The following is a 13,815-nucleotide window of genomic DNA, read 5'->3' on the forward strand; positions in this document are numbered from 1 at the left end:
TTTTGATATGATGCATTCAAATTCTTCTGCATTCTATGAAAATGGCAAGATTTCTTTTTAATATGAGAAACAAGGGAGACAAACCTGTTATATTTATATAAATGCATATATACTCTTACATTTATATCCCCCTCAGACAAATAATACCTTAATTAAAGAACAGGTATGTGCACTTGAACCACCATATCACAAATATAACCATTAAGATAGCTACAAAGATGCTCATTAAATCTTCTCACTCAGCCTTTCCAAATCACAACCATGAATTGATCCTCTTTGCATTATGTCATCAACATCCACCACCCTGCAATACATGCCTTCTCCCTGCACCTCCACATACAATATTTAATCTTTCCATTCGACACGGTTACCATTAAGAAATTACAATTTTCTAACTGGAGTGATGAATTGGTGTTTTGTTGGAGGTGGGGTTGGTTTTTAGTTGCTGGTTATGTTTTGTTATGCTGTGTTGGATTTGGATGTGTTGCGTTTTAACGGCGGGGATTCTTTAAGTGGAAATAGTTTGAAAGTAGTTTATCATTTTAGGAAGCTGGTATTGTAATGTTTAGAGTAGTGTTATTTAAGTGATACTGTAAGTAAGAATAGCGTGGTAAGACGCGTGCAGAATTAGTGGAGGCAGGAGTCGTGTGTTGTGGATGTGAGTGAGGTAAAGTGGTTAAAACAAAATTAATGCTTAAAAAAATAAAAACAAAAAAATACCACAAGACAGGGCTGCAGTGGGACCCAGATATGTGCAAGGGAGAAGCATGGTGGAGAGAAACAGGACAGAAGCTGTTGGGGAACATGTGGGAACTTGAAGTATGTGGAAGGAGTTAGGGAAAGAGTGGGATTTGAGCAGGGGAGGGGACAATGGAGCTATGCTGATTTTATAGGCTGAGGATCTAGAACTGAAGTTAATTCTTTTGTACAAGATAGTGACGCACTCCCCAAACTGAAGAATGCTATGTGTAGAATCTACTGACCAGGTTTTTTTAAAAATATGAATTGAACACATAGATTTCCTTAATTTCCAGAAAATAGTATGCTACTAGACCATGTGGAGAAGGAAAGTTTAAAGGACAAAAAGATATTTATTTTAGTGTTTGGAACCCCACATGATTGTGAATTCACAGAAACTGGTCTTAATTTTAGAGTATTATTTGTAACCACTGCAAATTTAAATTTTCCAGTGCTTTGAAAGCATAAAGTGCTTATATAAAGGACCAAGAATTAATGGCTGTGAAGGTTACTGTTGACATACATTTTAATAGAATAATCTAGATCTTAATTTAGAATTTTATGCTACCCTGTGACACATGACCAGAAAGGGTGCAGCGTCCTGCAGGATGAATGACTCAAATTCAACCCTTAAAGACATATGGGGAGATAATGTTTGGGTTTTTGTGCATTTACATATATACTGGTAGTGGTCAACAATGTAATCGAACAGTCCCTGTCTATGCTGTATTCTGTTAATTCAGAGATCAAAGAGACATAAATGAACTGTAAACACAGGCTGTTGCTGTATTAATCTCTCTTCGAAATATATAGCGAATCATCTGCAGATGGAGGGAAAACATGCAATTACCTTATGTTAATTTGTGAGAATAATTAAAGGCGATGCTTAGGAAATGAGAGTCTATTGTTCGCCAAGGGACTCCGAGCTGTCAAAGAAAGCCTGAACTATATAAAAACGGCTTGGGTCCTGATCCTGTCATCTCAGATCTGCTTACGCTTTATCAGGGGAAGTTTAAGTCGCAAGATGAGATCCCAGTTAAGCTGGTACTCCCTGGATATGATATTGGACATTGGACTATAACCTATGGACTAAATTCTAAAAACTATTTGCAACTACAAAGCTCACCATCTCTGCTATAAATCTGAACCTCAAGAATTTAACTCATGTCTGTATGTATATTGATCTGTTAACCATACTCTCCCTTTTCTTTTTTAAAAATTTTAGTTAATAATTGGCTGTAAGCGTGTATTGGGGTAAGATCTGGAATATTCATTAATATGGAAGGTAATGTGTGTAATCCTTTGGGATTGGTAGAACTATTTTATGTGATGAAATAAGATTTTCATTAATCTTCATCATATCTGACTTGGGTAACTAGGTGGAGGCCTGAGGCTGGGTTACTTTAAAGGAATTGTGTTTTGGACTTCTAAGTAACCAGTAAGGTATAACAAAAGCGGGTTAGTGCTGGCTTGGTAAACCTAAGTACTGAAATATCCACCAGCTTTGCGGTTGTCTGCCCCATCCTTTGCAGATCACCTGAATTGAGTGACCTCAGCTGGCTCCCCATGGGACTCCAGTCACACCCCCCTACATTATTCTCTAAGGAGCTTCAAAGTACTCCCGAAAAAGTTAAGATTAGCTCCACAAAAGGGGATAAAATATAAGGTGGGATTTTGAAAAGCCATCAGCACTGGCCTAACTCTGCTCTCACTGAAGCCAGTAGAACGTTGCACAATGCATATGCCATAGATGTTGAATTCAGTAGCTGTTTGTGTTTTACCATGAAGCAAGATACTAGTTAGTAGATGGAGATGGGATTATATTTAAATTACAGGTTTTGTGGACTGTAAACTTCTTTATGTCCTTCCAATATTTCTCCTTAAAATGTTGTTTTTGATATTGTGACAACTTTTTAGATAATCCAGAAATTTGACATTCTCCATCATTTTACAGAGATTTACCAATAAGCTTCTGAAAAACAGACGAGTTTTGAGACTATTCACAATTTTACTTTAAGGATCTATTTCAAAAAGTCCATATTTCACTTGAGGACAGAAGATGACCTATTATCACGAGCCCATAAAGCACTTCATACCTGAGTAAGAACATCTAACTGTCCCACAATATGCTCTAGGGTATCTGCAAGACTTGTCTCCTCCTCTTGCTGGTGCTGGTTCCTGGCAGATTCTTGTGTTTTGTTTTTCTTAGGAGGATCACCGCAATCCATTTCTGATTGCTAGGAAAACAGAGAGACACTATTTGTTAGTACAATGCAAGCAACAGAAGAAGTATTTCTGCCTCAGGGATAGGTTACGGTAAAGTATGATCTGTCCTGGAGAACTGAATCTATGCTATGAAAAGGGATCGATGGTGTTGAGGCAACAGCGCACAGCTAGAAATTAGGAAAGCTGCCATGTATTTGTGTGACTTGGGGAAAGTAACCTCTGCAATATGGAGATAATATCTACACCTCATGGAAGTAATGCATGATTCAAGTTACTAAAGATTGTGAAGACCTGTGGGCTACTAGGATGGAAGGTGCTACAGAAATACGAAGTGTACCTGAAGAGAGAGACACCAGGGAGACAATTTGTATACTTTTGCACACACACACGATTATAAATAATATACAAGTTACCATGGTGATAAACATCCCCTACAATTTTAGTCCAACACTGTAAAAAGCAGAGAGGTTTTTTTCAATATTACAGGGAACAATAAGCTCTCTTCTCAGATCTATTGGCTACACTAAACTTGACTTCTACTGTTAAGCATGTAAAATTAAGCAAAAATGTTCCAATACACATGTAAGTTAAACATGCATAGTTTGGTTCAGTCATTTTAATTTTGTTTAGATCTTGAACTCTGTCTCTCCTCACAAAACAAGTCAACTTTGAAGTTTCAATCTCAGCTGTTTTTGTTATGCAAGCTTGATCATTTCACCACATAAACTCCTAACTCAAACATTTTTGCTAAAACTCCCCCTCCCCCCTACGCCCATCCTCCTTAAAAGGTGATCTTTTATGTGAGACAAGCCCCACAACTTTATCTACTTTCTGGATACAGATGAACTGGTGTCAACTGAATAAACTGAAATGTTTTTTGTAATGTAAAAGCTAACTGCTGGAATAAGTAATGCTGAATGTTCCAATACTTACTACTTTACATAAACTATCAAAAATTTACATGGATTTGAACCTAAACTCCAGATCCAGACATCCCCAGACCCTGATCCTCCATCACCTTGCATGATCATTGATAACCAAATAAGAATGTTGACATCTTTCACTTGCTTGGGACTAGTGTAAATGACTGCAAAATGTCCAAGCCAGAGAACCAGGCACTCAGACTTCGGATTGCTGGAAATCCAGATCCAAGTCATGCTGCTCAGGCACATCTCTAGGTAGAACGTGGCTAATGACTCCTTGCCTTCTTCATTCCTGAGCACAGAATTAATAATCTGTTTCTCTGAGTAATGCTGTTTATTCTGTCTCAGCCCTACTTGATGTAAGTCACTTGAACACATTATACAACAATGCTGTAATTTTAAGACTAGGACAAGTTCTTACCCTATCGGAAATAAATATATATATTTTAAAATCAATAGCCCTGCACCCTAAAAATCCACATTAATTCCCTTAGATTTTGAAGTTAGAATAGCATAATTGTGAAACATTTGTTTTAAGTATTAATTGCATTGCTTGGTGCCCTACATTCCTTCCAGCTGTTCCTCTATACAAAATAAGGCCCTGATCCTGCACTGGAAGACCCCACTGGTGTAATTCAGTGTTTGTGAAGAACCCCATTGAAGTCCATGGATCAGCAGCCCATCCAGGCAAATCGCAAATAAGGAAGTCAGAACCTCATTTGTACACATGCTTTATTTTAAGCAAAGAAGTTGTTGGGAAGAAGGGAAACCACTGCCCTACAAAGAATTTCCACAGTTTGTATATTAGATCTGCTCCAAGAATGTTTAACCACCAAGGATTGCACTGCAAACAGTGACAGTTTACTAATATATGTTTGCTCTAGCACAAGCTAATTAACTCCAAAGGAAACCTGATAGAACTGCAATTTGTCTGAGTTTACCTAAAAGAAAAATTTGATGTGCCCAGTAGGTGATCAGCAAAAAAAAAAAAAAAAACCCACCAAGAATATTCTTCTGTTATTAACCAAACTAATTTTATATTTTGATTGACTGGTCTATAGTTACTCCATACCCATTCCTGTGTATCTGAGCTACAAGCACACTAACATTATACAAATCTTCACTTAAAATGTTTACAGACTTCCATGTCAGAACCCATTAGAAGAAGCTGACTCACTGAAGCAGAAAAATAATTGTACTGATAAACTGTTATCCTTTTACCTTTAAACAAAGCAAGAACCTGACAGCTTTTCTTTTTTTAAAAAAATGGTTCAACTTATAATAATCCTGAAAAAATACTTATAAAAGTTTTTTTTTTTTGGTACATCGCATTTAGAGACAGTCAAAAAATAAAGGTTTAAGAGCCTACTGCCTCAACATTTAGCTGGCACTATCATTATTCTATGAGATCTTCCCTTCCCGACAAAAATCATCACTTTTCCTTTTCTGGGGTAAGTCAAAGCATTTTCATCCAGATTTCCATTGTGTTCAGATTCTGGCAGAGCTATTAGACTCTAAAAATATGGATTTGATTAAAAAGGGGCAGATGAGGCTCAGATGCCTGTAAATGACACTATTTCCCAAAACATACTAAAACAGAAGTCAATGAGAGTTTTGCCTGTATAAGAAACAGAACCAGTACTTTGCAGGGCAAAGGCTGCGTAGAGTAATTAACAGATTTTAAAATATACTGAATCTGAATTGGGCCTTTGGGATTTCTTTTGTGCCCCACTTAGGGGAAAAAAGGTAGACACATTATTATTGGTTTAAAAACAAATAGATGGGAAAGAGCCTGTGCTACATAACTGTATGCCAGGTTGAGTGGCAGTTCTTCCAGAAGCAACTATCAGCCCTTTTGGTTCAGTGCAAGTACAACAACAAACACAGGTTGCTGCTGCATTATTGGGAAATAACCTGCCATTATTAATTTGTTACTATGTCCCCCTGATTACAGTGATAAAAATCATTGTGGGGTCTCAGGAGAGCCTGCAGGTGCTCTCTGGTCCTCCTTTTGTTTTTAATGAAAAGCCCAAGTGCTTGCAAACTTTTCCGTAACCACCACCACCACCAACTTGTGTCTGGGATACTAGAAGTGGCCTACTAGAATTTTGTACCCAACTGAAGAAAAATAAGGAGAAAACAAATATAGACATTGTTTTCCATTTTGTCATAGGGCTTTTTTTCCCCTTTTGCTGTGCTTTGAAAACAAGCAGCAGCTATCTTATATTTAATAGATGTACAGGGCATGTGGTAAGCTGGTGACTACAATGGGACTGGAAGTAAGTTCAAGAGCCCATTCTTCAAGCAGATGAAAAAGAAAAAATGCTGCAAAAATAATACATGCTATCAAAAGCATGAAATAGGTACCAGCTTCACAACTGTTTCAGCACTATCAAGTGTCATTACACAAAAAGACACCTGTACTCCTTCACTACTAAATTGTAAGGTAACATGCCAGATGAATTCTGGGGAAGGACACTGAAGACAATGACACTGATGTGGAGGTTTAATCTATTTTAGTCATAGTTCAAGTGAACAGTTTATTCAGCACAACTGAGTAAACGTATGGGCCATTAAATACCTTATTACAACATCTGCTTATCAGGCATTGGAAGTATAGCAAGAAGCAACTGAACATTAAAAGAAGAATGGATAAGCAGTTTTCAAATACAATACAGCTCTTAGCACCCACTTAAATAGCACACTCCAACTACTTGGGGGGCCATGGAGACAGGGGAAATAATTAGCCTTCATTCCAAAAGTCTTCACATTGAAACTTATGAAAACTGTTCTAACTAGAGAGCATTCTACTCAGCTACCATACTGCTGGGTCTTGGACGAGTCAATTTGGGAACATATAAGCCAGTGGAAAATACAAATTGATAAGCAATTATATAAAATTACAGCTAGCTTCTGAAAAGCTAATATTAAAAAGGGGCACAATCAGCTTAATCACATTTCTATCTGAAACCTTTATACCGACTATTGTTACAATTAACACCCAAGATTAATATAACTGAAAGTAGGAGCAAAAAGGTTTCTGGGTTGGGGTCTTTTTTTTTTTGTTTTGTTTTTTTTTGCAGTCTATTTTATCCATTTGACAACACCCTGCCTCTAGTCAGTTTCATTATTTCTCCTTGACTATTAAGTTTCTCCCTTCCTTGACAGACCCTCAAAAGCTAAAAGGGGGAGCTAAAACCCCTCTCAATATAAAACAAAACAGGGAATTAAGAAGTCAGCAGACACTACTTAAAGGGTACTTTATAAAAAACTGGATTTTTTAAAAATAATGTTAATTTAGAAAGAAAACAGTTGACAGTCTTTAAACTATGGATAGTCTGATATTAAAAATATTAGACTATGTTTGAGGGCTTAGATGGAATAAAACAGGAACTAATGGAAAGAAATTGGCATGGGTAGGTTGTCTTATTTGGGACCCCATTATGCAAGTCAAACAAAGAAGATATTTAAATCTCCTCTTTCAGAATAATTTTCACTACAGGTAAAATGTTATTTTAACTGTATCTGTGGAGAGTAACAGTGACATCCAGTGGAAATTCTCATTAGTTTCAAGATAAACTAATCAGGAAGGTCACGAGTACTACACAATACCAGTTCTCAGGAACTCCCCATCGTGAGGTTCTCTTGTTCCTTCCTGCTCATCGATACAAAATACCATTATCCGAACAAATACAACATGATTCTAAATGTGTAAAACCATTCAAAAGCAGACTGTGAGGAGTAACAGAGGGATCTCATTAAACTGGCTGAATAGGCAACAAAACAGCATATGAAATCCAACACTGATAAGTGCAAAAGTAAGGCATATTGGAAAAAATCATCCCAGCTATACATACAAAATGAAAGGGTCTAAATTAGCTGTTACCACCCAAGAAAGATCTTGGAGTCACTGTGGATAGTTCTCTGAAAACTTCTGCTCCATGTGCAGCAGTGGTCAAAAAGGCTAACAGGAACTATTGGGAAGGGATAGAAAATAAGGCCAAATATAATAATCCATAAAACCATGGTGCGGTCACACCTTGAATACTATGTCCAGTTCTGATTGCCCCATCTCAAAAAGGATATAATGGAACTGGATAAAAATTCAGAAAAGGGCAACAAAGATGATCCAACGGTATGGAACAGCTTCCATATGAGGGGAGAGACTAAAAAAAGAGTAGGACTGTGCAACTTAGAAATGAGACGACTAGCGGGGGATATGAAAGATCTATAAAATTATGAATGGTGTGGGAAAAAAATTAATAGAGAAGTGTCATTTACCCTCTCATACAATACAAAAAACAGGGGTCACACGATGAAATGAACAGGCAGCAAGTTTAATACACACAAGAGGAAGTACTTTTTCACACAACTAATCTGTGGAACTCATTGGCACGTGATATTGTGATCGCCAAAAGTATAAGTGAGTTCCAAAAAAGAACTGGATAAGTTTATGGAGGATAATTTGGTCCATCAATGACTATTAGCCAAGACAGTCAGGCTGCAACCCCATGCTCAGGGTGAACCTAAACCTCTGACTACAGGAAGTGAGGAGTGGAAGTCATGGGTGGATCATTCCATAATAGCCCTATTCTATACCTTCCCCCTGAAGTCTGGTACAGGCCTCCACTGGAGACAGGATATTGGGCAAGATGGACCGTGTCTGTCAATATGGCAGCTCTTATGCTTCCTTGTCAAGTCAGTGTTAGCATTTGAATTTCTGGAATGCTCAAATTCCTCAAGTTTGGAACTATTCCACAAATCAACATATTCGCATCTGTAGCTAAGAAAACACAAGCTGTACTAATTTGAAGGAACACTCAGATATACACCACTATTGCTCATCTCTAGAGGCAACCCCTCAGGCTAGCACACAACTAGTTTTTGATTCTCTAAAAACATAGAGCTTATCCCCAAAACACCATGCGTGTTTTTGTTTAAGATATACTTCTACAAAGTGCTGAAATGCAGGATAGGTCAGATAGCCAACATGTGCATCCATCAGCTTTATCCAAAAATATTTCAAATGGAATCCCCTTTTCCTGGCACAGAGAATGTTGAGTTCTAACATTAATACATGGCTCATCTACATTAGCACCCTTGTTTTTTGTAAACCATGGAGTATTCATTCTAGTATTCCATGATTACATAGAAGATAAACACATTAATTTCAATGAATCAAGCAATTTTAAACTCAAAAGGCACCATTGCCCAGCTGCCTGATGCACCTTCCTACACTGATCAGACTAGGCACTGACAAATTTGGGATATTTCTGGTGAAAGGGCATCACCATCTAGCTTTGCTAAATAAGGAACAAAATAAAATGCTGATGGGGAGAACAGCTAATGGCCAGTTAGAGTTCTTACCACATGTATTTCAATAGTCAATTTAAGACAAAGAGCTCATGAACAAAAAGAGGGGAAGTGTTTATGGAGAACATTTAGATTTCCATACAAGACATTTGAGTGTACGTTCGCTCATTCCTTTAATACCCACTTCCTCCCCAGCATTTTTATTTTAAAAAAAATAAAGACAAAAAAGATCAGCAGTTCCTCTTTTCTACAGATAGGCATTCCTATCATGAGCTTCTCTTTTCCCTACCCCTTCCCCTCCTGTTTACCTTGCTCTTCTCCTTCACTGTCTTGGTCTCACCGTGTTCTACTCAGCTGTGCTTTATCTTTAGCCAATGTCACTTTGGTGACTAAGAGACAACTGTTATTAGGTAAGTGTTTAAAGGTAACATCCAGAAGCATAAAAAAAAAAAAAAAAAAAAAAAAAACAGAATTCCTACACTGTCTCTTCAGAGTGACCAATTTCCATGGCATCCAGGCATTCCATTTGGTTTGTATTTTGTGCCAAAATTCCATGGTATCCATGGTTTCCATGCATCAGTTATTATGCTCACGTTTTCTGGGCCATATTTTCCTTGTTTCCATGCCAGAGCTGGAAGAAAATAGCAATCTGTGGTGTTTTCCAGGCAGGAGAGTATATCTAGTAGTTGGCTCTCAGTCCTGTGGTCATTTAAGACTCCATGTGATTTTTGGAAAGAAAAACTTTACACCTCGTATTACTTATAAAGACTAGTGAGTACTTACCTTCTTAACAGAGCTGTTTTGGAGTCAGTATCTAATGCGGGTTGAGAGACTCAAATGACAGGATTATAAAAGCAAACAATGGAAAAACTAATTCCACGGTCCTACTATGGAAAGTTAAATCATAGGAAGAGATTTTTTGGTGAAATATTGCACAAAGTTTCCAGGTCCTTTTCCACTCCAGTAACTATTTGAACTACCTAATTACCACAGTGATCAAAAAACCTGCCAAAAACTGTGTGAATTTGTTAAGACGACTACATCGGGAGGTTGTGGAAGCTTTTTCACTGGAGGTTTTCAAAAGGAGGCTGGATAGCCATCTCTCTTGGATGGTTTAGATACAACAAATCTTGAATCTTGGCAGAGGGTTAGATCAGATGATCCTTGCAGTCCCTTCTAACCCTATGATTTATGACTTTGCGTACATGCATAACATTTTGTAACTAGCAAAGCTATGACCAGGTGTGCAATTACAGAGCCAGATGTCTGGTGTTCCCTTAGAAGGATAATTCTTCGGGAAGGTGGAACTTCAAGTACTATCAGTTGCTCCTAAAGGAAAAAAAAATCCACTCTATTTATAGTAAAGAGAAGCTAGAGGCAGGATTCACGTCAGAAGTTTTCGCTAGGTAGGATAACAGCCAATTATCTTGATTTGTAGATTAGGGTTATGCTCTCTCTCTCAGGTCAGGTGATTTGACTCTCTTCTTCTTGCTCCTGTTACTTCCCAAACCCAGGAGGCAGTTCTTCTGATCTCTGATAAGAGGAGGTAGTTTTAGTTTTACCTTCCCGAACCCTCCTTGGCCATCATATCTCCCTACCACAATGCAGCCTGAGCATTTTTAACAAAAGACACCAACAGCTTTAGTGTCTAAACACTCAAAACACTGCGAGTCTTGGATGCACACAAGTGATCCCTGATGGGCCAACATGCTGTGTGACTTCAGAAGGATTAATTAAAAAAAAATACAAATTCAGAACAGTTTCTGTGCTTAAGGCACCATGACACGAATTCTGTACTAGGACCAGAAGAGGAATTTGAACAGGAGAGTTAGTCCGAAGGACTTCTACCAAAAGCCTGACTGACTACTGTTTTATAAACCACTCAAGATAATTCAAGGGAAGTATACGAATGGATAGCTATCAACACACCAATATTTTACATGCTTATGTACAAGTGTTCTTAGATGTACGTGCTTTTAAAAGTCAAAAGACATAGGCTCAACGCTAGAAAGAAAGACACATGCAGCAAAGCAGAAGCTGCTATGATTTACATTTAGCGTCTCATTTTATTTACTGGTGTCATTAATTTACTAGTGTAATTAATTTGTAGTCAAATAAGAAATTAAAATGGTAACATTTTCATTTGGTATTTCACTCACTTTAAACTATTAGTACAAAGAAACAGTCTATGGTTTTATAATTAGCTAAGGACTGAATCATTTATACCACCCATCTCTCTCTAAAGCTGACATAAAATAATGGTTCGGGGGGAAAAACAAATCTTGCTTCTGTCTCTCTCTGAATTATGCCTGAAGTATTAAAATAAACCACAAAGCAGCAGCATAAGTGGGCGAATTTACATTAATTAGCCTGAAATGGCACCCCGAAATAAAGGTAATTTTCCCCTCTCCAATAATGCCTGGTCGTGACTTGCTTTATTGTCCAATAGTCTGAACACTCAGTAAGTGCCAGATACTAGCTGAAGAACAAGTCTACTCACTTCTACAGGAGGAAAATAAAAGTCTGATCATTCTCATTCGTATTTCTGCCAAAAAAAAATCTTATCTAAGCAGAACACTTTCTCTTAAGGAAAACAATTGTCTCAGACTTCGCTGTTAATATCTATTAATCGTCCTAGTGGTTAAATCAAATCACTCAATGAATCTTCAAAAGCAAAAGTTGATGCAGCATATCTCTTGCTTTGAGGAGACAAGGTGGAAAAAGGTGAGTAAACAATCTGAGGTTAGGGAAAACTATGAGAGTGGTACAGCTCAAAGCAAGAGGACAGCATAAAGCTTTAGCATCCCTCTCCATCAATACAGTCAACACAGCAGGAGTAAATGCAATAGTCTCAAGGGAGGAGTACTTTAAAAGGTGGGGAATACCACATGCTTGTAAAAAGATCTCTTATTTTAGTTGGCTATTAAAAGCTAAAAGTGCACAGAAGACTAGAAAGCTGTTTCAAGATACTGTACCAATACTGACAGGTTTCAGAGTAGCAGCTGTGTTAGTCTATATTCGCAAAAAGAAAAGGAGTACTTGTGGCACCTTAGAGACTAACATTTATTTGAGCATAAGCTTTCGTGAGCTACAGCAGCTGTAGCTCATGAAAGCTTATGCTCAAATAAACTTGTTAGTCTCTAAGGTGCCACAAGTACTCCTTTTCTTTGTACCAATACTGTTTACATAAGCCCAGATTTTTAAAAAGTATTTAGGTACTGCTGCACTTAGCATTGCAATGCTTAGCTGATTTGGGAGCCTATGTCTCATTTTTATTGCTTGCTCTGATACAGTTTGCAATCAAATGTACATACCTTGCTCGCTCTGCATCTGAGATAATGCTTCATGAAGACCACAGTCTTGTTTGTCTAGCTCTGTTCAGGTAAATTCAGACACCTTTCTAACATCCAAGATGCAACTGAGTCCCTCCTTTAATTGTGTCTTGTCTACATCAAGTCTGGTGCTGCTGCAAGGTTTATTGCAGTATTTACACTAGTGGTCACAACAGTGGGACTCTTTCTTCCCACATACCCACTCCCCAAACCACTCAATTTAGTGCTATGAGCGGCCCCAGACTAATAAACAGTCTTCACAACTCAAGTCACTATACCTTCAAAACAGATACAGAACTTACAGCTGTAATCTAAACTTCCACAACCAACATGTCTCAACCCTAACCTAGAATGACCTCTGCTAGACTACAGCTCTGTTTATATGCCCTTTCAATCCTATGCCTGTCTGTGTGGGCTGCTAAAAAGGTGCCATCAACTGTGGATTTTAAACAGTTTAATTAAATCCTAACCTTGAGAATCATTTCTCTAGAATGCTTTGAACATCTTGTTTGATATCAAAATGTTTTTAACCATTCAATATGTAATTCATCAGCCCTCAGGAGTAAAATAAAAGCAGTCATCTCCCACAAAATGAAATTTCTCAGCTTTATTGCTGTAAGGCTCCTGATCAAAAAGTAAAATATCAATTTCTACAGCTATGAGTGCATATTTCATACAATTTGGCTTACCATAGCTTAGCATATATTATACAGTCAATGAAATTGGTAATAAAGGCCCAGTTGCCATTTCCAATTTGGAAAAGGTTACATGTATGCAAAACAAAAGTGCGTAGAAAAAAATGCAGCTTTAAATCTCTAATTTAAGACACACTGTACTCACTACGCTCTGTCCCACAACTGGAAAGCCAGACAGACGAAAAAACATTTGTTAGTAGGAATAAACTCTGAAATTAAATGACAATTGCATTTTCTGAGAGTACAACTTGTAGTAAAAGACTTCCTAAAAAAAAAGTGGCATCTGAGACCTTGGCAGTATGGAAGTTCCAGGCTAAAGTGATTCAGCAATACATTTACAGGTAAATATTTTCCTTCCCGTAACTCCAGTACATGACTCTAAAACTGTTGGGATCTGCCTAGCATTTATAGAAAATGGAATATGGAAGGAAAGAAAAGGTTACTCACCTTGTGCAGTAACCGAGGTTCTTCGAGATGTGTGATCCTGTGGGTGCTCCACTTTAGGTGTTCATGCACCCCTGCGCTCATAGTCTAAGACTTTTGATAGCAGTGCCCAGTTGGGTCACACATGCATGGTCCCTGCCTCGC

General features: G+C 37.8%; 1 protein-coding gene across 5 annotated transcripts in view; it reads right to left on the reverse strand.

The window, feature by feature from the left end:
- The window catches only part of POC1A (POC1 centriolar protein A), a 108,574-nt gene that overhangs the window by 19,833 nt on the left and 74,926 nt on the right, over positions 1-13,815 (reverse strand). For all 5 annotated transcript variants that reach the window (XM_077822477.1, XM_077822476.1, XM_077822478.1 and 2 more), the window contains one exon: positions 2,835-2,975. In XM_077822477.1, coding sequence (XP_077678603.1) covers positions 2,835-2,975 — 141 coding nt within the window. The remainder of the gene's footprint in view (positions 1-2,834; positions 2,976-13,815) is intronic.

This window comes from Eretmochelys imbricata, chromosome 7 (genome assembly GCF_965152235.1).
Source record: "Eretmochelys imbricata isolate rEreImb1 chromosome 7, rEreImb1.hap1, whole genome shotgun sequence".
In the NCBI taxonomy this organism is placed as follows: Eukaryota; Metazoa; Chordata; order Testudines; family Cheloniidae; genus Eretmochelys; species Eretmochelys imbricata.